General features: G+C 48.5%; 10 protein-coding genes across 10 annotated transcripts; 5 read left to right on the top strand and 5 right to left on the bottom strand.

Moving 5' to 3' along the window:
- Window positions 1–696: 696 nt before the first annotated feature.
- On the top strand, window positions 697–1,945 carry N7446_003514 (Siderophore iron transporter mirA; the record flags this gene model as incomplete). The annotated part of the gene is made up of 3 exons (XM_058512263.1): window positions 697–826; window positions 911–1,154; window positions 1,774–1,945. The coding sequence occupies 3 exons, from the start codon at window positions 697–699 to the stop codon at window positions 1,943–1,945; spliced, it is 546 nt and encodes a 181-aa protein (XP_058373592.1).
- Window positions 1,946–2,459: 514 nt separating this feature from the next.
- Window positions 2,460–4,411, top strand: N7446_003513 (putative Rab geranylgeranyl transferase escort protein; the record flags this gene model as incomplete). The annotated part of the gene is made up of 5 exons (XM_058512262.1): window positions 2,460–2,613; window positions 2,663–2,781; window positions 2,838–3,860; window positions 4,075–4,231; window positions 4,282–4,411. Exons 1-5 carry the CDS (start codon window positions 2,540–2,542, stop codon window positions 4,409–4,411), a joined length of 1,503 nt encoding a protein of 500 aa, XP_058373591.1. The 5' UTR covers window positions 2,460–2,539.
- Window positions 4,412–4,886: 475 nt separating this feature from the next.
- Window positions 4,887–5,609, top strand: N7446_003512 (lipid droplet assembly factor 1; the record flags this gene model as incomplete). The annotated part of the gene is made up of 1 exon (XM_058512261.1): window positions 4,887–5,609. The coding sequence occupies one exon, from the start codon at window positions 4,887–4,889 to the stop codon at window positions 5,607–5,609; it is 723 nt and encodes a 240-aa protein (XP_058373590.1).
- A 103-nt stretch (window positions 5,610–5,712) lies between these two features.
- On the bottom strand, window positions 5,713–7,411 carry N7446_003511 (uncharacterized protein; the record flags this gene model as incomplete). The annotated part of the gene is made up of 2 exons (XM_058512260.1): window positions 5,713–6,942; window positions 6,998–7,411. 2 exons carry the CDS (start codon window positions 7,409–7,411, stop codon window positions 5,713–5,715), a joined length of 1,644 nt encoding a protein of 547 aa, XP_058373589.1.
- A 588-nt stretch (window positions 7,412–7,999) lies between these two features.
- Window positions 8,000–9,545, bottom strand: N7446_003510 (uncharacterized protein; the record flags this gene model as incomplete). The annotated part of the gene is made up of 3 exons (XM_058512259.1): window positions 8,000–8,704; window positions 8,754–9,464; window positions 9,513–9,545. The coding sequence occupies 3 exons, from the start codon at window positions 9,543–9,545 to the stop codon at window positions 8,000–8,002; spliced, it is 1,449 nt and encodes a 482-aa protein (XP_058373588.1).
- An 869-nt stretch (window positions 9,546–10,414) lies between these two features.
- Window positions 10,415–11,854, top strand: N7446_003509 (fungal specific transcription factor domain-containing protein; the record flags this gene model as incomplete). The annotated part of the gene is made up of 3 exons (XM_058512258.1): window positions 10,415–10,861; window positions 10,911–11,615; window positions 11,672–11,854. 3 exons carry the CDS (start codon window positions 10,415–10,417, stop codon window positions 11,852–11,854), a joined length of 1,335 nt encoding a protein of 444 aa, XP_058373587.1.
- A 111-nt stretch (window positions 11,855–11,965) lies between these two features.
- On the bottom strand, window positions 11,966–13,258 carry N7446_003508 (NAD(P)/FAD-dependent oxidoreductase; the record flags this gene model as incomplete). The annotated part of the gene is made up of 1 exon (XM_058512257.1): window positions 11,966–13,258. The coding sequence occupies one exon, from the start codon at window positions 13,256–13,258 to the stop codon at window positions 11,966–11,968; it is 1,293 nt and encodes a 430-aa protein (XP_058373586.1).
- A 589-nt stretch (window positions 13,259–13,847) lies between these two features.
- On the bottom strand, window positions 13,848–15,380 carry N7446_003507 (uncharacterized protein; the record flags this gene model as incomplete). The annotated part of the gene is made up of 1 exon (XM_058512256.1): window positions 13,848–15,380. The coding sequence occupies one exon, from the start codon at window positions 15,378–15,380 to the stop codon at window positions 13,848–13,850; it is 1,533 nt and encodes a 510-aa protein (XP_058373585.1).
- A 318-nt stretch (window positions 15,381–15,698) lies between these two features.
- N7446_003506 (uncharacterized protein) lies at window positions 15,699–20,000 on the top strand (the record flags this gene model as incomplete). The annotated part of the gene is made up of 7 exons (XM_058512255.1): window positions 15,699–15,744; window positions 15,809–16,664; window positions 16,720–16,818; window positions 16,878–18,307; window positions 18,364–18,549; window positions 18,600–19,806; window positions 19,862–20,000. The coding sequence occupies 7 exons, from the start codon at window positions 15,699–15,701 to the stop codon at window positions 19,998–20,000; spliced, it is 3,963 nt and encodes a 1,320-aa protein (XP_058373584.1).
- Window positions 20,001–20,129: 129 nt separating this feature from the next.
- Window positions 20,130–22,016, bottom strand: N7446_003505 (flavin-containing monooxygenase; the record flags this gene model as incomplete). The annotated part of the gene is made up of 4 exons (XM_058512254.1): window positions 20,130–20,590; window positions 20,649–20,838; window positions 20,897–21,380; window positions 21,445–22,016. 4 exons carry the CDS (start codon window positions 22,014–22,016, stop codon window positions 20,130–20,132), a joined length of 1,707 nt encoding a protein of 568 aa, XP_058373583.1.
- Window positions 22,017–23,004: the final 988 nt, after the last annotated feature.

Genomic DNA, 23,004 nt, shown 5'->3' with positions numbered 1-23,004 from the left:
CTTCTGGTTTGAAAGATACATTTCAACCACGGCGAAGCAGGAAGAAGAAATCGCTGTCGAGATCAGCCCATTGGATAATCAGAACAGTCATGTCGCAAACAGGGATAAAGATGACAACCTGGAAAACCAATCGTCTGCTTCAAGTTTTCAGGCTGGAGTCTACCGGGCCGATGTGCTTCGGAAAAGCTGGACTAAGCAAGGCTTGATTGTTGTCTTCGCGGGGTTAATTTTCATAAATATCCTATGAGCAGCGGCATGGCTGGTTATAACCGACAGACTATTGTGTGTACCTTGGCAATCAACTTTGCTGATTACTCGACTCAAGTCTATGCCGCATCTACAACGAGTGCAGCAGCACTCTGCCATGAGTGCGGCTGGGGTAGTGATGAATATTGCACACATCTCTGCATATCCCATCATTTCTAAGCTTGGCGATGTCAGTATATCCAACTGTTTTTATACAAATTTCTAACTAATGGTAGAGTAGGCTTTCGGCAGCGCAGAAATATTCATCTTTTCTGGGCTATGTTATCTATGCAGCCTGCACAAATATTGCCCAATATATGGTTCGATGCTTTCTTTTCTGGTGTCTATGTAGTATACTGGAGCACTAATCACAATTCTACAAGCTGCTGGTATCTTTGGGGCTATTGGTCCACCGGATTCGCTCTCACAAAACAAGTATTCATGGCAGATATGACTTCGTTGGATAACCGTGGCGTCTGGTCAACGTTATTCGACTCTCACACAACAATCCACACCCTGTATCTCGGCACCATTGTTGCTCAGCGCATCCTCGATTACACCACCTGGCGCTGTGGCTGGGGTATGTGAGCAATTGTCCTCCCCGTTGCACCACTGCCATTGATTGGCACTATGCTTTATTATCAACGTCGGGTTCCATCTACAGCCTCTGTATCTGAGACACTGAGCCGGAAGCCTAGTGATACCTGGGATACAAAGATCTACCGACTGCTTTCGATTCAATTCGACCTGCCAGAAGCTGTCCTTCTCATGGCTGGATTGTCTCTTCTCTTGATACCACTGTCATTGACAGGTTCCAACAACAGTAGTGCATGGACCCACGGGTTACTTTTTGCGCTACCGGTCCTTGGGGTGGTCTTCTTGATGGCATTTCTTGTTTGCGACGCACGGTTCGCACAGAGACCATTTGTACCTTACCTCATGATCTAGAATCGCACGGAGGGAGCTGCATGCATTCTCGGGGCATTGGAATTCTTCCATTATTCAGTGTCCAGTGTCTTATTTACAAGTTACCTCTAGGTTGCTGGAAACTTTTCTGCGGGCTCCGCGAGAAGAATTGAGCATGAACCTTCTATTCATTCTGATGCCTATTCCTCTGCACAGAACTAATCTTTTACTCAGTAACTAACTTCATTTGGCTTTTCAGGTAGCTAACATATTTGCCGCCTGTTTTATGAATTATACTAACCGATCTCAAATCTTTGTATTGATCGGATTTTCTCTTTGCGTTCTCGGAATGGGCGTGCTTCTTTGCCTTTGGACATGGGAGATGGTCGCATTGGAAATGAAGCAGCATTCGTGACAACCAAGCCACTGGCTGGTAATGGCCGTGGTTTCTACCAAACGGCCGTATAGGTCTCCGTGCAAGCCATGGTTTGGCGGCAAGAAGTTTTGGTTGTTACAGCGGTGTTCTTCGCATGGATGAGCGTAGGAGGTGTAATTGGCACAAGTTGAGAAGTCCTTAAAAACAGTATCCTGTTAAGTTTCATTCTAACCAATATTCAACAGTGTCGCCGGAGCAATATGGCGAAACACTCTGCTAAATAAACTGCAGCGGTATCTTCCCAGAGACCTGAAAAACCAGGCAAAGTCTATCGTCGGCTCAATTGTGGTTGCTCGAATATATGCCGTCGGTACTGAAGCTCGCGACGCGATCAATCGCAGCTACCGAGAGTCATAAAATTACTTGCAATTGCAGGCCCGTTTCGCTCTCATTGATGCTCATGTCATGCCCTCTCTGAAAAACATGAAGCTAGGAGAATATGGAGGAGCGCAGACTGAAGAGAAAGAGCACTCCCAGGTAGCTGAGAATGAGATTGAAAAGGGTCTCGCCTGATCTCTCTGGAGCTATGGAGCTACATTATATGGACGACGTTGACGAGGTATAGCTCAGTATCCCCGGAGAATCGGAAGCAATCGTTTAAAAACTGACCAATTGGTGTATAAAACCAAAATTGTATTTTATCTGCATTCAACAACATAGCAGAGACATAATTCAATCAAAACAACCTTGGAATATGTTGGAAGAAGAAAGTACTGTTGCTGGTGTGGGGACTCGGTGACCGCCTTTGCACTCGCACATCCTCGTTTCCTTCCACTTTTTTTTTTCTTCCTTTCTCTTCCCCAACCACGAGTCTCTGGGTTTAACAGTATCCCACAGAGAGAGAGATGATTCTGCATCAAAGATCCAACTTCAATCAATGACAGCTTGGGCTATCAAATCTGGCTGTAATACTCGAACTTACCTACAGCTAGGACCCAGACTTTTCACACCATGGAGTCTCTATCGGACACCACATGGGATGTGATCATCCAAGGCACTGGTCTCCCTCAATCCCTCCTGGCACTGTGAGTGATATATCTGAGGGTGTCTAGGTTGAGCACTCACACTCCCAAGGGCCCTCTCACGATCTGGAAAGAAGGTTCTTCACCTGGACTCAAACCAATACTATGGCGGTTCAGAAGCAGCCTTCAGTCTTGATGAGGCCCAGGAATGGGCAGATCGTGTTAATGATGGTAAGAGATTTCTACGTGCATTTGACATTCCAATGCTAACGTGTTGCCGACAATAGCCGTCTCCGGGTCATCACCCTTCAAAGATGCCTCGATCTTCACACCACCAGAGTCTCAGGATACCCAGGATGCTTCTTCACCCAAGCTTTCTTCTAGTCGATCCTACACCCTGTCCTTGTCCCCGCATTTTCTCTACACGCGTTCCAAACTAATCTCAAGCCTCATCTCCTCAAAGGTCTTCCGCCAGCTTGAATTTATGGCAGTTGGTAGCTGGTGGATCTATGCCCCTGGACAGGCCGACTCCGAAAACGGCGGGCTCGGTGCGGAAAAAGTTCTCTATCGCGTACCCGGCAACCGGGAAGATGTCTTCGCCGCAAATCATATTAGCATGAAGTCCAAGAGGACTTTAATGCGATTATTGCGTCACATCACCAAACCCAAGGAGGATGAAGCCCCAGTGGAAGACGAGGATTTGTCCGTGCCCTTCCAGGAGTATTTGGCTTCCAAGTTCAGTGTACCAGAGGAACTTCACAATCCTCTGCTATCGCTCTCGCTGTCCCAGCTTTCCCAGAAAGGAACATCTGCCGGTTATGCCATTCCCAGGATTGAGAGACATCTCACATCCATTGGTGCTCTTGGACCCGGATTTGGCGCGGTGGTAGCCAAGTATGGCGGTGGCGCTGAAATACTTCAGGTTGCGTGTCGTGCCTCAGCCGTGGGCGGGGGTGTATACGCCCTAGACACAAGGCTAGGCGAGGTTCGCCACTGTCAAGAGGGTGGAGAGTATCCTCTCCAGGCCCAATTGCTCAGTGGAGAGTCCCTCCAAACCAAATTTGTGTTCGGCGCGATGGCGGATGATCCCCACCAAGCCAACTATTCAAAACCCCACATCGAAGTCGCACGTTCAGTGACAGTGGCTTCGGCCACTTTCCCATCACTTTTCCCTGTTACGGTCGAAGGGGCTCCTATGCCTGCAAGTACAGTTCTCATGTTCCCAGGGGAGGCCTTGGGCAATCCTCAATCACCGCCTGTGTATCTTCAAGTTCATTCAAGTGACACAGGCGAGTGTCCACGCCAGCAGAGTAAGTTGATCACTTTCCCCTTGTTTTTTTTTTTTTTTTTTTTTTTTTTTTTTTTGACTCCCCGAATCGCTCGCATGATGATTTCTTTCAAAAACTTATCTACATTGCCTGAACTTGCTATGTTGAAACCCTTTTCAAACTGATCACGAGCACAATTATGCAATTTGGATTCATAAGCATTTTTATCGTTCATGTGGCTAACCAACCGTCACAGGCGTTATCTACGGCAGCGTGGCACTTGCTGGATCGGAGGGTCAAGCTTTGCTCGAGTCCGCTGTGAATAAGCTCCTTAAAGCAGAAGGTCCTGAGGCTATCGTCCTCTGGTCTCTACGATACAGCCATAGGGGTCGTCTCAGCACTGATGAAACCAGGTGGGAACTCGACAATTACCTTCCTTCTTACTTCCGCTTCCCCCGTCGAGCCTTGATCTGGCATTTGAGGATGATACCCTCGAGCTTGTCAAGCAGGCGTGGAAGAAGATCATGGGAGATGAAGTAGACGATGATGATTTTATGGTCTTCGAAGATCGCGATGGCGCTTCCGACCAATGATGCGTAGCATAGCCTTTCCACCCCCTCCTCTTTCACGATTTACCATACCCTTTCGCACATAGGATATCAGAACATAGTTGAATTGATTCAATCTCAAATTACCAATGTTCCAACGTATCGCATCAATAATCTTACAGCGCAGTTTGTCTGGACGTGGCTCAGCATACTCATGCTTCATTATGTAACTCCAGGTGAACATCAAGCCTCATTTGCCTGTGCCACTTGATAACCAGATTTTCACACGTTCAGAAAGTGACATGCGACATCTGCAGCATCGCTGGGTTGTGACGCAGAATTAATATCGGCGAAAAGCGTGAACCACTTAGCGCAACGCCCCATACGTCATTCACTGGAATGCTCCAAAATTGATATAGATCTTGATTCTTGGCCGTTTATCTTTCTTCTCTGATGCTTCCTACAGTTCTCTGCTTCGGTCTCTTTTTTAATCGAGCACGGATTTCTCTCAGCCGTCGTCATGCCCCTCGATAAAGCCACCAGCGGGCTTACCGGTCAACTTCCTGTGAACGAATCTGTGAACCAAGTCCAATCAACAGCCAGCGGAGCGAAGAAGAATGTAAAACCGAGGAAGTTGAATCAAACGACGAAGGACCTGACCGAGCCTGCTCTCCCCGGCGAATTCCCTTCGGACGACGCTCCCCCAAAAGAAGAAAAAGTCAATGGCGATGTGTCTTTCTCAGGGATATGGGCCACCATCGTATCATGGGCTTCCTCTTTATTCCCTCAAGCTTTTGACGCCTTTGAATCCTGGATCCGATATATGGTGTCCTGGTTGCTCCCTCCGCCCCGACAAGCTGCGATGTATGAAGCTGCGCTCAAGCGCCCCGCTGCGACGACCTTTATCGTTTGCCAGATGATATGCTGTGGTGTTCCCTTGTTGGTATTCCTCGCTGGTGTATTTGTCTTCGCGGCTGTCTCGATATTGCTTTGGGCAGTCCTGTCGCTACTTATCCTCGGTCCGGTGTTGTTGGTCACAAGCATGATGGGTGTTTCGCTTTGGGGCTGGGGCTGGGTCTTCTATGGCTTGGTTAAATGGGTTGATCAGCGGTTCTTGGGTGGTATGATCACTCGCTTTTGGCTTCCTCAGTCACAAGAAGGAGAGGGTGGAGAGGGTGGAGAGGATGGAGAGGATGGAGAGGATGGAGAGGAACAGTCTCAGGGAGAGAAAAAGGACGAGTAATGCTGATGACTTCTGTCTGTAACCATATATGTACATTTTCTTAATCACATCGTACGCGAAATTGGAAAATCGATTTAGCGAAGGCAGCTTTCCGCATGCTTACTTAGACAATGTGGAGAGACACAAATGGGACTCCAGCAAAGCTCTCAGGCATCGTATATGTGATGTTGTAGAAGCTGAACTCGTTAACAGAATGCTCGGTGTTATATGTCATAGTGTAATTTGACAAGGCATTCGTTGTCAACTTGACATTCAACCCAGGGACACCTTCTAGTCCAGTAACGTTGAATCCGTTGTTGACATTGAGGCCACTGAAAAGGAAGTTGAAAGAAACAGGACCATTGGTAGATGTCGCATTTGGGTACGAGATCTTGAGACTTCCAGGGGCGGCCACAGCATGGATAGAAGACTCTGTTACCCAGTGGGAGATGCAACCAATCTGGTGATCATCAATTGCCCACTGGATGACGGCAGGTGTGAATTGACTGGGGTTGATACTCGGCCCTCCGACAACATGCTCGGCGATAGTCTCTGCGCCAATTGTCACGTTCTTGGACATCCATGTAGTGATGTTTCGTGGATATGTGTCAAAGGGTGGCGAGTAAGCTTGTGAAGTATACATGTGCTCGCCGGGGAATTTGAGCAGATTTGTCTTGACCTTTGCTGGCAGATACTTCACCATTTCCGGTGTTGAAAGAGCAAACAAAGGATAGAAGGCGAAATCGTCTTGGTGATACATCGCCAGCATGTTTTTAGGGACAGGGGCTTTTTCACGCCCAATAGCACCCCAGATAACAGCGCCGATCAGGGAGGCATATTCGTTCATATTATAGCCATAGCTGCGATCCCATGGACCAGCAAGGTTCTTGAGATTGGCGTTGTAGAGCTGACCGAGCTCTTCCCAACTATAGGTGAGCATTTCAGGACCATATTTCTTCAGCAAACTGTCGCTTGTTCCATACTGGTTCCAGAGAGCGAGAGCCCACATGGCGACTCCGGCATAAGTTGGAGAGTTGAACTCAGACAGGGTATGGTGCATGCTCCAGAGATCGTATATCTCTTGTGCAAAGTTCTCGCCGGACTTTGTCAGGTTCGCATCTCCGACTCGTGCACCGACCCAGTTTTGAAGGATGGTTCGCATCAACCAGGGATTGGAATAACAAGGATAAGAGTTGTCGCCATCAACACCTCCAACGCGGTACAAGTCGCCTCTTGCCGCGATGTGCAAGGACTTCTCCACTTTGGAGACCGTCGCTGCTGGCAGCAGGTGGCCGTAGTCGTTCAATGCCACAATCCAAGCACAGCCCACGAAATCACGGACGTTTGGATCCCACTGGGCAGCGTGTTAGTGAGACCGCATATCCAGCATTTGGGAATCATCACCTTACCGAACTGTATGGTCCATCGTCAGGATACACCAGTGTCCCAGGCTCTGGCTCAGAAGGTGCTCCCTGGTAGTCTCCATACCACTGCTTAGATGGGTCCAGATATTGGCCCGAGATCACATTGTCGAAGATACGAATGGCCTTCGCGACATCGCCCGGCCCATTTCTGGCAAGCAATTGAGGCGCATACCATGCCGTGTGTCGACTATCGTAGCGTCCAGGGCCCTCAGATGATGCGATCAAATAACCGGCCTCGTCGTCCCAATACTTGTCGTTCCATTCGATTGCTGTATTGAACATGTCCACTGCGGACGATGAAGCACCGGATTTGGTGGACCAGCTTTCAAGGGGGGCCGCAGAGACAATGGCAGCATTGTAGGCGGTGTTGAGGCCCAAGAGGGCTAGAGATAGCTTCATGGTTGATGTTTTGGTTGCCAGTGTCAAAGAAAGTACAAGTAATCAATTAAAATTCCAATTTCTGCCTCCTAACGGTCTCCTCTTTATACCAATTCTCACTCGGCTATTGACATAGCCCATTCTAGCTTGGATCTATCCTAGTCCAACTTAACGTTAACTTTTAGCTCGACAAGACCGGTAATTTCGCCGCGATCTCCGAATATGCCGGTACAGTCTACATTTTGCCTGCCGCGAGACTCGTTTACCTGCAGAGGATTAAAGACTCAGTTGTTACGAACAAGAAAATTATCCGTGTTTCATGATGCGTTAAAGTTCTCTACATATTCGATCGCGTGTGGTCTTTCTCCGGATTTGCCGATGTATATCCCCTCCCCAGCACCGAATAGCTTCCCCGCTCATTCAATGCAGATCCACCGAAGTAATTCCGCCTATTATCGTGTGCAAAAAAATGGAACGATGAATGCAGATCCTTTTGGTTTCTATGTGATCTTGTAAACTACAACAATTTCGAACCAAGAGCGACAATTTGATCCCGCCGAGTCACTAACAAGACAGAAAGGGCCAAAAGACCGAATCGCAAGACCCACTTCAAGCCACCAGTGAGAGTCTTATCATTGCCGTCACGGTCAAATGACGGGACAACCGGTGGAGACATCTTGTGGGCCTTCTCGATCGAGTAGGGGGATATCGCGCAGCGATACACCATTCCATCCACGCGGGCAATGCGTTAATGTGCGTGCGAAGATGGGAGAATGTCAAGACCCCCTGTGGGCCGTGATAATAGCCCTGGCCGGCGTTCCCAACGCCACCAAATGGTGCATCGCATGCAGCAACGTGAAGACCGCAGTCGTTGAAGGTCACGCCTCCGGATTGGGTTTCGTTCAAGATACGCTCCTTATCTGCGGATTTGCTGGTGAACACGTAAATTGCAAGAGGGTGCTCTAATTCACGTGTGAATGAGATAGCAGTATCGAAGTCTGCATCGACGATGGGAAGAATTGGTCCGAAGATTTCTTCAGACAAAAGGGGATCGCTGGGGTTGACCCCAGTCACAATTGTCGGTGCAAAATATCGGCTTTGGCGATCCCGCTGGCCGCCATACACGACTTTTCCAGAGGTCTGCTGGAGTAAACTGTCGAGACGGTCAAAGTTGGGATCGTTAATGATGTGCGTATAATAGTCTGGTTGGTTGTCTTTGCCCCCTCGGAATGTGTCGAAATACCGGCACAACTCGGTGACCAGGTCCTCTCGCAGGGTAGGATGAACAAGAACATGATTAACATTCAAGCAAATCTATCAGTCGTGTTAGCTATTGATGAATACCGACATTGAAGGATAGTACCTGTCCGGCATTGTTGAATTTAGTAACAGCGATGTGCTTCGCAGTGAGATCCAGATTAGCTGACTCGGTGACAATTGCTGGACATTGGCCGCCTAATTCGAGTGTAACAGGTGTGAGGTGCTTTGCTGCTGCCGCATGGATAATCTTCGCAATGCTAGTTGATCCAGTGTAAAAGATGTGATCAAAACGATGCTCCAAGATATATCCCATTTCCTGTGGTCCAGCCGACGCACATCGTATCGCATCGCTATCCATATACTGAGGGATAATTTCCATCATTAGATCCTGGGTCGCGCAAGCCACATCTGATGGTTTGAGAATCATAGCACATCCCGCAGCAATCGCAGCAATCATTGGCTGCAGAAGCAGAGTGACAGGGAAGTTCCAAGCTCCAATGATTAAAGTAACCCCAAGAGGCTCCTTGCGAACTGTCGTTCTTCCAAGGAAATTAAGAGGATCAGTCCTTGTTGGTCTCTCGTCTTTGGTCCATTCATCCAATTTCTCCAAGGTGCGCAGGATGTCGCCCTGGGCACCCGCGCAGTCTGCGGAGTGCGATTCTTGGTAATGCCTGTGTAGGTCGGTATAGAGGGCGTCGCAGATGCGCTTCTTGTTATTCTCGACCATCCACCAAGCACGTCTGAGTTGATGTCGTCTCCATTGTTTATTCTTGGTACTGCCGGATGCAAAGGCGCTTCGCACACTCGAGTAGGCCTATTAAGATTAATCAGACCATGTTCAACTTGAGGGGTATATTCCCACCTGGTCAAATTCGGCCGCAGTACTGAATCCCATGATGAGCTCCGAAGAGAGGTGTGGAGAAAGCAGCTCCAGAACGAGATTCGGAGGTCTTATTTAAGTGGGGTGCCCCCCTGGCTTTATTGTGGTCTGGAACTTGCCTGCATATTGGTTATGTTGTGCACTTCTATGGATTGTGCCTGTGTCGGTGAAATTTCTATACTTCCATATACTTCCCGTGGATACAATGGAGCGGTGTTGGGGCAACTACTTTGCTTATACCAACCCAAATATGTTATTTTATTATTGCAAGATGATGGTACCGCTAAGTGTGCCAGACTGGAGGAATATATTATCTGCTAAAGGAGGAATAAGACAAAGGTGGTGGCGTCAAGCTCTCTTGGCAGTCAGTCTAATATGAAATACGCAGAGCTTATGGAATGGATTACCTCAGATTGTTGAGCCCTCAACCTAAAGCAAACAAGTAAACTTCACAAGTTGAGATAAAGAAAGCGGCCTTATCACTGGACTATATAAAAGTGCCCGTCCCTGCGGGGTAAACTTAACCATGACTGCAATTTCAAGAGCGCGTACCGGCTGCTGGACATGTCGAGCACGCCGGATCAAATGTGACGGTAATATCCTCTTACATCCTGCAGGTACCTGGTTCGAACTAAAATCTGTTAGAAACACACCCGGTCTGCCATCGTTGCGCCCGTAATAATGCCTCATGCGGCTATGGAGTTCGGCTCGTCTGGCACGAAGAGTCATTGGCTCGAGGGGTTTGCCATGGAAGAGCAGGGGTTTGGTCAAAGCGCAGTGAAGCTGATCAAAGCAAAGAGAAACATATCTCACGGACAGGGACGGATACTAAAGATAGATCGCCGCGGCGCCCAGCGCAGATCCATGACCGCCATCGGACCTGGATGTTTTTAAACACGACGATGATCGACCTCGAGATTCATTTTGATGGTAAACAGAATGCAAAAAGGCAGGCTTTCCCTTGGTCTGATTCCTTATCGCCTTGCTTGAATACGTTTCCTTCTCGTGGACGATCAGACTCCGATCCTGTTCTCCTGTCATACTTCGAACATATCATATGCAGCAGCTCTACCCTCGTTGACAATGCCCATTGCAATCCCTATCGCTATCTTATTCTGCCCATGGCATTACAGTCCGAGGGACTCTACCATGCTGCTTTGGCCATTTCAGCAAACACCCTCAAACTTTCGGACACGAAATATCGGTTACCGGCTTTGGAGCATCACCATCGCGCCCTTAATCACCTTCGTGGTCTACTGAACAAAGATGATTGGGTCGAGGCAGAAATAGATGAGATGTTAGGGCTAGTACTGATGCTATGCTGGTTTGATGTGAGCTGTCCCTGAGTATTTGCACCAAGCATCTACTAATCTTTCCTAGATATCCGACAGCAGTCGTCCTTCTTGGGTCACACACCTAAACGGTTTCCAAAATCTGATTCGCACTCGAAAAGAACGTCCCGGTCGCTCACATCACAGCCAAGAATTGGAGAGTTTCTTCAATCGCTACTTTGCCTTTCACCTGGTCCTTGCCAGAACAGCGTTCCGCGTCACCTCTACATCCCAAGCACCGCCTATTCTACCGGATAGCATACTTGAAGCATCTGATATAATTGATCCATACATGGGCTTTAGCCCTGCTCTTCTATTGATGATCAATCAAGTGGCAGAACTAGCATGGGCACGAGATGGCCTGGATGAGATCAGTCGCAAAGGTGTTTATCAACTGAAGGCGAACCTGGATAACCTCCAACAAAAGTTGCCTGCGGAGCATATCGATCCTGATACAGAATGTGTTGCGATCGCAGAGGCTAACAGACTTGGGGCGCTTCTTTTTCTATACGAGATTTGTTTAACCAAATCTGCCAGTTCTAAAAGCCCCATCGCTTCACTTGATGCAGAAGAGAGGAATATTTATGTCAAACGCATATTGGGCTTAGTTCTGAAAAAGAAGGCAAACATGATGCGCACCGCGGTTTTGCCATTATGGCCTCTCTTCTTGGCGGGCTGCTGTGCTCACGAAGAGGAAGAAAAGGTCATTGTTCTACAATTATTTGAGGAGCTGAACGGAATCCGTCGATTTGGAGTATGTTGCTCTCGCTTTACTTTTTGCTTGGGTACTAACCTAGGTCTGTCTCTTAGAATATTGCTCCTGCAGTTGAAGTGGTCGAGATGGTCTGGCGACAGCGTGATCTGGCTGTGCAGGATGAAAGAAAAAGCCGGAGAGCGAATTCAAAGATAGAGAAAGATCCGTTGCAGGGAGCTCGTTTTGTGTGGGAACACGCCATGGTTATGCTAGGTGGATGGAAGCTCAGCTTGACATAGGCACCTGTTGTATATTTGGATAACAAAGTGTATTTAGGCCTAGATTGATTTATATAGTAATACCAATGACCTGAGAGCCATCTATTTGACTGTATGATCGTGACAAATATCTCACAGTCTAGAAGTATTACTTGTTTCCCGCGCCTGTCTACCTTTCCACCCCGTAAGATCGCTCAGCTCCATCTCGGGATCTAGATGTGCAAGGTTCTTCGCCGTAACCTTCTGTCCAGCCCGCCACTTCCACTGAGATACAATCTCTGGATCAAGTGTCTCTTCAAGTAGATTCGCAACATACTTTCCAATAACTGGAAGGAACTTGAACCCATGCGCCGACCCACCGGTGGCGAGGAAGAGCCGCTTATGTGTTGGGTGTGGCGTGACGAGGAAATGGCGATCAGCTGTATCGGCATCCCAGCAAAGACGTGTATAGCAGAAAGGTCGATCTGCTAGCTCAGGCAGCACACGCCGCAGGTTCCGGCGCATTTGGACTTCGATCTCGAGAGGAAGTCCGTCTGCCGGGGACTGGACAAACGTATGGGGGACGGAGGAGGTGATCCCAGACTGTGTGACTTGCGTGTTGGTGATAAATTGACTGTGTGCCATCTTGAAGATTCCGTCATTTGTTGGAGGGAAGAAGTACCCCAGCTCGAGGTTGTCCATGATCGGCAGTGCGGTATAGTGTTCGGTTTCAGCAGGGGTGAGTTGGATATGGGCGACACTGTGGCCCTTGGCTACCAGCTGGCCTTTCACATCTAGCAGTGAAGGCGTCCATGCCCCTGTTGCTAGGATCACCCTATCCGCCTCGTGTCTCGTGCCGTCTGCTGTGATGGCTCCTTTGCACTCCCCGATCTCATCCAGGATCAACTGTCGCACATATCCCTTGGTATCCCCCGAGATATATTCGACTCCGACTTCCTGGGCAGCATTTGCCATCCGCTCCAATGCTTTCCTTGCATCTGCCCATCCAGCAGTTGGGTTCCACACGTTGATATTCCAGCCATCCAGCTTGCCTGTTACAACCGAGAATCGGGAACGGATCTCTTCCGGCGTAAGCTTCTCAAGACCTTGCACTCCAAGCTTTTTGCATGTCTCAATAGACTCCTCCACAAAAGGCCTGGACAGGTTCGCCGCGCTGAGGATCCATCCGGGGACATGATAGAGCCCGCGGAACATTGACCATGACTTCCAAGCAGCTATGGATTCAATGCCTAGTCTCGCATAAAGCGGCACGTTGTAATCACTGCGAATGATCTTGCTGATATCGGTGGCAGCTGCTTCGCAGGATGGCGGTGGGTATCGATCGAGCACACGTATCGAAGTGTAGCCGCGCCGTGAAAGGTGGTAAGCTGTCGAGGTGCCGAAGCAACCCGCGCCAATGATGAGAATCCGCGTATCTTTTTCCATGTTGAAAGGTTGTCAGCTCGGTCTACAATGTAAAGGTGGCGCCGCCATATTTATTGCGGTATTGGGAGCTCTGTTGTAATTGTGCTGGGGGCATTTCGCTCGTTCCTAGCTTCCTTGTGCACAAAATGATGCATTTCAACCGCAGCTCATCCGAGGTGTCAGAGGAAGAGAGGAGATTGCGAGGGCGTGACTCGCTCCGACCTTCCTTGCCATCCCCGATAAGACTCGGAGCTGCTCCGAAGGGGCCGACGCCAAATACCCCCAAATCAGTACATTCACTGCATCTACGTTCATAGTTGGTATTGAGATCTTTACTGGAGGAATCTTGTGCTAAGATAACCCAAATAAATCACCTTCAGAATGTGGTGGGCTATGCAGAGATACAATGTAGGGTCCATACTTCAGTACGAACAACATCTACCACCTTCAAACTCGCCCTAAAGAGCTGCCTTTGGATGTTGTAAAACGTTCTTTATCACATAGATCACATTATGCACGCGTGATATCTTGTTTTTCTCAATCAAGATCAGAGATGTTTTCCATTTGTCTAACACTATTCATACCCTTATCACCAACTCCCATCTCCTAGCTAATAAGTATACCGGAAAGCCCGCTTCTCTTTATCTGTCAAATCGGAGAATGCAGCATCTTCCGAAGGCACCACATCTGATTGTCCCTCTTTATCACGGCGGGTATTCTCCCATCGGCACAGGAGCCCATAAGCAAGAATGGATGCAATAGCCACGACGAGACAACCAAGAAGACCTTCGTATCCGTGCGAATACGAGGGCGCATCCTCGGAACGGAAAACTTGAGGTCCAATAATGTTGCCGACACAATATGCCAAGAAGAATATGGCGTTCATTGTCAATTTCTTGCTGTGGCCGCTGGTATTTGCCATGGGGAGTGAGGTGGATAGCACGTACGGTGCCCAGTAGGTGTAGAAGACGTAGTATGCTGCCAGAAGGCCCTGCTGGTTCTCACGCGGTAGCTTCCACATTATCACACTGCACACCAGTGGTACCAAGTTGGCGATGGCTATGATGCTGCAACGGGAGTTGGGTACACGCGCTGCTATGAATCCCAATAAGATCTGCCACACCGTGGCGAGCACGCCGGTGGGGATACCGAGGAGGGTAGTGATTAATCGCGAATATCCCAGACCTGACACGATGATAGCGGAGAATGTGACAAGGCCGCCATTGGGGATGTTCTGAGCCAGCGAGAATAGTGCCAAAAGCCAGGTCTTAGGATCAAGCAGACATTCACGTACTTGGTACCATTTGATAGTCTTGTCTTCCATGCCGGTGTTGTTGTCCTTGACACGCACGAGACAGACAAACTTCTCACGGTCCGAGAAGTACCAGCATTGCACCGGTGAATCGGGTAGGAAGATGTATAGCACAACAGCCCAGACGAGAGAGAATATGCCCAGCACAATGAACAGCAATCTCCAGGGTGCCAAAGCCGTATCTGTCTGGCCAATTCCATAGCTGACCACGCCTGAAAAGACGGATGATAGCTGGTTAAACCAGAATGCCACACGAATAGGCTGCTCGCTCGTCTTCCACCACATAACGGTCAGGATGCTGGAAATGGGGAAGACAGCGGCTTCTGTCATTCCCATCAAAAAGCGCACCGTCGCTAAGCCTGCAAAGTTTTGTGTTGCCGCTGTACACAGCAGTAGGATACCCCATCCTATCACCATTCCGGCGTATAGTTTTGCCACAGGGAGTCGCTGGATGAGCAGCGCTGCTGGGTATTCAAAGGCTAGATAACCGAAGTAGAAGATTGAGCCTACCCACGAGTACTGGTCACCAGCCAAGTGGGTGTCTGTTTTCATTCCATAAATGGCAGCATTTGAGATGATGACTTTGTCGATGGCAGCCAGGACTACCGTCACCATGATGAGCGGAATAATGATGAGGTCGATCTTCCATAGCAGACGGCGTGCCTCGGGTTCGGTTACAGGCTCTGCTGCGATAGCTGGGTCCAGACGTGCGAGGAACTGTGCTGCAACATCCTTGTCATTGTCTCGGTGCTGTGCCTCAATGATTTCCCCTGTTTGGGTTTTCTCATGTTCCAGCGCGAGCTGAAGCTCGGTGGCTTCTTTGTCGTTCATTTCGAAGTATATAGAAGCATATGTGGGCTATGTTAGATAGAAGTCACACACACACGATGTTAAAAGTTTGAGATAATTCATTGCAGTGACTTTATACTTGAATGAAGTTGCATGAAGAATATGGTTATCTGTTAGGGTTTGCGCGCCTGGAAGGTCAAAGCGAGAGATAAGCTGTGCTTCTCCGCATCCCCTCTCGCAACTTGCCCTATTGTGGCGTTTATTGGCGCTTTGTCCTTCGCTCCGACCTGCTGCTTGGTGCTATTGGCATGCAATAAAGAGCTGGGTTTGACCTGGTAATAATCATCAATTGCATACACAATGTCTCCTCACAAGTTGGATGCCCCGAGTATTAAGATCGCTATCGGTATGTTATACACACTTCCATGCTCTTATACTCTTAGAGATAAGTTCAGCTAATGATATTATAGATCGCGGTGGTACCTTCACCGACTGCCTAGGCATTGTCGATGGTCGCGACGAGGAGATTGTTGTCAAACTCCTGTCACAAGACCCGGCCAACTATGCAGATGCCCCAATCGAGGGAATCAGGCGTATTCTTGAGCAGGCAACTGGCAAAGTATTTCCTCGCGATCAAAAGCTCACAACTGCCGACTTTTCCAATGTCAGTATTCGTATGGGCACAACGGTCGCCACGAATGCCTTGCTGGAACGCAAGGGAATGCGTCACGCACTTTTAATCACGAAGGGCTTCAAGGATGCTTTGCAAATTGGAACCCAGGCCCGACCAAAGCTTTTCGCGCTCAATATCCAACGTCCTGATGTGCTCTACGAAGATGTTGTCGAGATTAACGAGCGTGTCACAATTGAAGATTATCAACAAAATCCCACACCTGACAAGGAAATCCTTCAAAAGTCCTTGCAATCAGATACTTCCTTGAAGAAGGGTGTCAGTGGTGAGGTTGTCCGAGTCCTGGAGCCGCTTGATGAAGTTGGCACGAAGCAAGCTCTTCAGCAGTTATATGAAAATGGATATCGTTCGATTGCGGTTTGCCTCGTTCATTCTTATACATTCCAAGATCATGAACTTGCAATTGCAAAGCTCGCAAAGGAAATCGGATTTACCCAGATTTCTCTTTCCAGCCAGCTGCTGCCGATGATAAAGCTTACCTCGAGGGGCGCTTCGGCTACTGCAGATGCATATCTAACACCAGTCATTCAACGCTATATTCAGGGATTTCGCTCAGGGTTCAGAGATGGGCTTGCCTCTACCGATACTCGATGCGAGTTCATGCAATCAGATGGAGGTCTTGCTAATTTTGAGAAGTATGTTATTGTCTATCAGTATGAAAGCGAGGAGATAAACCTACTAAATACTTAGATTCACCGGACTCCGCGCGATCTTGTCAGGGCCCGCCGGAGGCGTTGTGGGATATGCAGGGACTTCTTATGATGAGACTGATAGAACCCCCGTCATTGGGTGAGTGCGCTGAACTTCTTTTTCCCACTTCATATTCCTCATGCTAACTAACATCCCAGGTTTGATATGGGTGGTACCAGTACTGACGTTTCCCGATATGATGGCAAGCTGGAACACACTTTTGAGAACAATATCTCCGGCGTGACAGTGATGGCCCCTCAACTGGACATTAATACTGTAGCTGCTGGTGGTGGAAGTATCCTCTTCTGGAGACATGGACTGTTTGCTGTTGGTCCCGAGTCTGCAAGTGCTCATCCAGGACCAGCATGTTACCGCAAGGGAGGCCCTTTGACGGTGACTGATGCCAATCTGTTCCTCGGCCGCCTTCTACCGGCATACTTCCCCAAGATATTCGGCCCGAACGAGAATGAAGCATTGGATGTCGATATTACCCGTCAGAAGTTCACGGAGCTCGCAGCTCAGATCAATGCTGAGACCAACCAAAACAAGAGTCCGGAAGAAATCGCACTTGGTTTCATTCAGGTCGCAAATGAATCTATGGCAAAGCCTATCCGTGCCCTTACCGAGGCTCGTGGATATGACACTTCAGCGCATAACCTGGCTTGCTTCGGTGGTGCTGGAGGGCAGCATGCTTGTGCTATTGCTTCTTCATTGTCTATCGGAACTGTCATTATTCATCGGTACTCTTCGATTCTGTCTGCCTACGGCATGGCCTTGGCAGATGTTGTTCACGAGGCCCAAGAGCCTGCATCTGGAGTGCTGGATGATCAGGCAATGAAAGGTGTTACCGAGCGTATTGCTACGTTGAAGACCAAGGTAACTGCAGCCTTGGTTACCGACGGTATTAATGAGACCCAAATTCAGCATGAAGTCTATCTCAATCTCCGATACCAAGGGACGGATAACTTGCTCATGGTGCTTAAGCCTGAGCATGGAGACTTCATCGCCGAGTTTAGCAAGGAACATGAACGCGAGTTTTCTTTCACTTTCCCCGGCCGGAGCATCCTTGTTGAGGATATTCGAGTCCGTGGCGTTGGAAAAGCAACTTCAATTGCGCCAGAGGCACCTCAGCAAGAACTCAAATCGGTGACGACAAAGCCTATTGGCTCCGAGAAGCAGGATGATTCATCTTATGTATATTTTGCTGGCGTCGGAGAAATCACGACGCCGGTTTTTTTCCTGAACAACTTACAACCAGGAAACGTTATTGAAGGGCCTGCGATGATCATCGACAATACACAGACAATCGTCGTTGAGCCAAATGCTAAAGCCACAATTCTATCACGGCATGTAATTTTGCATGTCCAATCTTCAAAAAAGCAGACTGCCGACGCAACCGTCGTGGATCCTATCAGATTGAGCATCTTTGGTCACCGGTTCATGTCTGTGGCAGATCAGATGAGCCGTATGTTCCAAAAGACTTCAGTATCAACAAACATCAAGGAGCGGTTAGACTTCTCCTGTGCGGTTTTCTCTCCTGACGGAAAGTTGGTCGCGAATGCGCCCAACGTGCCGGTACATCTTGGTAGTAAGTTGAACCTCCCTTGAACTCTTCAGAGGATTCCAAGCTAACAATGCATCCAGGCATGGAATATGCTGTCCGTTATCAACATGAACAATATGGAGGCAGTTTGAAGCCAGGTGATCACATTCTTACCAACCATCCTCTTGCCGGCGGCACTCATCTCCCTGATATTACCATCGTCACTCCCGTCTGGGATCACGAGGGTAAACATATTGTCTTCTATGTTGCCTCTCGTGGTCATCACGGTGAGTTCGATCCTTCCGTTCTGGTGTTGTTCCAAACTAACAATGATCAGCTGAAATTGGTGGTATAGCCCCGGGGTCAATGCCCTCAAATAGCAAGATGCTGTATGAGGAAGGTGCCATGACAATGGGTTTCAAAGTTGTATCACAAGGTCGCTTCGAAGAGGAAATCGTTCGCAAGTTCCTCTATGATGGACCTGCCTCATATCCTGGCTGCAGTGGCACACGAACATACAATGACAACGTCTCGGATTTGAAGGCTGCTGTCGCAGCAAATCACAAGGGCGCACAGCTGCTGGAGGCTTTGGTGGCTGAGAATACTTTAGAAGTGGTTCACTTCTACATGGATGCAATCAAACGCAATGCGGAGGTCGCTGTCCGTGAACTCCTCAAGTCTATTGGTCGCAAAATTCCAGGGAAGCCTCTTCAATTTTCTGATTTCATGGATGACGGCACTGAAATCAAATTGGAAATCCGTATCGATTCCGAGACTGGGTCTGCCGACTTCGATTTCACGGGAACCGGTCGAGAGACTTTCAACTGCCTCAATGCACCCAAAGCTATTGCCCACTCGGCCATCATCTACAGTCTTCGGGCACTAATTGATGTAGACATTCCTCTCAACCAGGGCTGTCTTGCTCCAGTCAATGTGATCATTCCCTCAGGTACACTGCTCAACCCATCTGGTCATGCTGCCGTCTGCGCTGGGAACCCAATCACCTCGCAGCGTATTACAGACGTTGTACTTGGTGCCTTCAATGCTTGCGCTGCATCTCAGGGCTGCTGTAATATCATCTCCTTTGGTACGGGAGGTGTCGATCCCAAGACTGGTATTGAAGTACCTGGTTTCGGTGTTGGCGAAACTATCTGTGGTGGATCAGGTGCTGGGCCATCCTGGAATGGCACTTCAGGTGTACATGTGCACATGACAAACACGCGAATCACCGATGCAGAGGTCTATGAATTGCGATACCCTGTTATTCTGCGCAGGTTTGAGATCCGCGATGGGTCTGGTGGAAAGGGACGTTTCTGCGGTGGAGATGGTATTATCCGCGAGCTGGAGTTCCGTATGCCTCTTTCGGTTTCTATGCTCAGTGAGAGACGTGTGTATCGACCATATGGACTGGAGGGAGGTGAATCAGGCCAGGCAGGTCTGAACCTATATATGAAGAAGGAGCTTGACGGAACGGAGAGAATGATCAATATCGGTGGTAAGATGGAGCTTGAAGTACAGCCAGGAGAGCGAATTCTTATTCATACGTAAGGATTTCTTCTTCCACATCCTGGAGAACATTACTAACCGCTTGTGGTTTAGACCTGGAGGTGGTGGCTGGGGAAACATGTCTGATGAAGAGACAGTGGCCTGTGCCGGCAACGGGAATAGAAGCCCACCGAGCTTCCAACCACGAGGGAGTGTACACACATTCACTGCCACGGCTGAATCAGCAATGTGAACGCTCCGTGAGCAGTTTGGGTGCAGTGACATTCAAGAGTAGAAACACGCAGCAATTTGACACACTGAAATATACACCACAATCAATATAGAACCTCCAGAGTATAGCCCGCTCTCAGCTAAAGTAGACCTAAAGATTTGCCTTTGTGCCAGCCAACGCAGTCGTATCCCATCCTTCTGAGCACTCCAGGCCGGCCTTGACATAAGTAAACTTAGACCCAATAATCTCAGCATCATCAGATTTGCGAATATAAGTGGCCAAATCCGCATCCGGGGTCATCTCAATCTTGGTCATGCCATTGCCAAAATAGTTGAACCGATTGCCGAAATATTTCACGTGGAAATCATCCCATCGAACTTCTTTCAGGGCTTCTCTGAAGTGTAATGTGCTTCCGGGCCACAGTGCCACGATCTTGCCATCGACGCTGTTTCCCTTATACCAGGATCGACAATCTTCGCGCCACACTGTGTGCTTCATGTATTCATCTTTGAATGCGAGAAATTCGTCTACTGCCTCCTTGGTTACTTCGATCGATTTGATTCCTTGCTGTTGGATGCGTGTAATGTGCTTGCAGATGAAGTCTGCCTGTGCTGTATGTTTTGAAGAAGTCGTTAGTATAGAAACATGTGTTTGTCCCTCTGGGCGTACCTTCTATTCCCGATAAAACCGGGCCATTGCCTATTGGGCTATTAGGCCCCAGGAACATGTAATAATTGGGATATCCTGGTGCTGCAACGCCGAAATAGCCTCGAGGCTCATCCTTCCAGTCATCGGACAATTGGCGTCCATGTGGGCCAACTAATGGAAAGCGTGGTTTGAATGTTGTGTCAAATCCAGTCTATATACAACCGGTATTAGAAAAAAAATTTTTCGCCTTTCTCCAACGAACTACTCACCGCACAGATAAGGACATCCACTGGGTATTCCTTGTCATCAGTAGTCACGCAGCCGCGTTGTGAGATCTTTGCAATGTCACCATAGACCACCTGTGTCTTCTGATCTGTGAGGGACTCCAAATATCCAATCCCAGGAGTCAATCTTCGGCAGCCAACGGCCCAGGTTGGAATCAGTTTCTCTGCCAGATTTGGATCTTGCAGTGTATTTTCCATGGACGACTGGAAGATCTCATGAGCACCGGTTTGTTGGGGTGAAGTCGCGAGGAAGAGAGGGAATATCTTGTTGGCGTTATGTTCCAGCCAGTGCCGGAATGCTTTGAGTGCATTAGGGTCATTTGCGAATTTCGCCTTTTCTTCCCTGGTGAAGTTTCGCGGTTGGAAACCAGCAAAGCCGGTCATTGCTATCCAAGAAGGCTCTCGAATGAAAGTCGTACATTTGGAAACCTGTGGCAGGATGGCCGGAAGAATTTGAATTCCAGATGATCTGACATCAAGTTCTTGTTAGTTTGGGTTTATCCCGCGATGTCTCATCTCAAAAGAAAACTTACCCGTTTCCAATCAATCCAACATGTTTATTTGTCAAATCTAGACTCTCATCCCATGCCGCACTATGTACAAGCTTCCCTCTGAAGTCATGAAGTCCAGGTATCGCTGGCCATCTCCAAGCATTGAGGATACCACCCGCGTTGACTAGAACGTCGCACAAATCATGGATGACAGTGTGCTTCGCCCTATCTTTGATATCAATATTCCATTTGGCAGTCGATTCGTCCCACTTTGCCCCAATTACTTGATGTCCTACTTTCGTTTTCTCGCTGAGATTGAACCGAAAATGGAACCCTTTGAAATAATCGAATATCTCCTTGGAAGACGCGTAGGTGCTAGACCATGTAGGATGGGGATCAAACGACCAAACATAGGTGTGGGAAGGATTATCACAGGCACATCCAGGGTATCTGTTTTCGTACCAGGTCCCACCCACATCGGGGTTCTTTTCATAAATTATAAAGTCAAGGTCGTCAAAGTTTCGCTGCAGCTTGTAGGCCATGAGCAGGCCGCTAGCTCCGGCTCCGATAATAACCACACGGACGGGACGGTTTGTGTTCAACGGTTTGTCCATTTTGAAATGTGAAATGAGACATGTTTCGAGGGATCAACGGCCGCGGTCTTGGGTTGGTATATAACCGGGCGGGGATGCTCAGGGCATAGCCTTCTCTGCGGAGGCAGGTCGGAGACATATCTCTCATCTCTTCCGGCTAGTAAGTATACTTACTACATGACTCGTGTATGAGCAGTCAAAGTTACTCGTCCCCCGATCTCAAGTGGAGTGCTGCAAGGGCTGTGAACCAGTTGCAGATGATCATCTCACTAGGCTACCAGTCAATCCACCCCCAAAAAAAGGGAAAGAAAGAGCGGTGTGGGTGACCTATAGAGCACATTTGCATATAACCCAAGAAATGGCTAGAGTGCACTTGCACAACTTTATGCTCTGAGAGCCATGGCGGATACCACCGGTTCGTGTGTTGTGGAAGCGTTTCCCCGCATATCAGGAGATCAAACCGCGGCCACCGATAGATCTGAAGATTTTGACGGCCAATTAGAATTGCACGACCTGCAGATTCATCCCAGCGAACTCTGGAAGCGAGACAAGGGGGGCTAATAATCACCGGCAGCGAGCGATTGATTGGAATAAAGCAATAGTCAACACTGCCGTGTTAGTACGATAGAAGCCACCAAAGCTTCCTAGAAATAATAACTCGAATCTGATGATCAACATAGAATCTTTGGCTCACGGAAAGTATACAGCACCTCACGTGATTCAATGGATCTCAACGTTATCTATGCCTTGACAAGTATGCTCCACCTGATAGTACGGTAACGTTAAGGGAAATTGGTTGGGAATGGAGCTTCCCTTATTCCACGTCTCTAGTCGTCTCTATCAATATTGCATGGAGGCGACGTCTAAACAACATTTAAACGCAACTGTTGAAACAAGAACTGAAACCGTATTCGCTCCCATGTACGGAGTATAAGTAGACCAAAGGCTCCTATGTGTCTGGTTGCAGAAATTCGCAAGTAACACAAGTGCCCCAATGTAATCAGAACTT

Source organism: Penicillium canescens (assembly GCF_028828765.1).
Source record: "Penicillium canescens strain IBT 15451 chromosome Unknown utg000003l_segment0_segment0, whole genome shotgun sequence".
Classification (NCBI taxonomy): Eukaryota; Fungi; Ascomycota; class Eurotiomycetes; order Eurotiales; family Aspergillaceae; genus Penicillium; species Penicillium canescens.
This window is presented reverse-complemented; position numbering and strand designations above follow the sequence as displayed.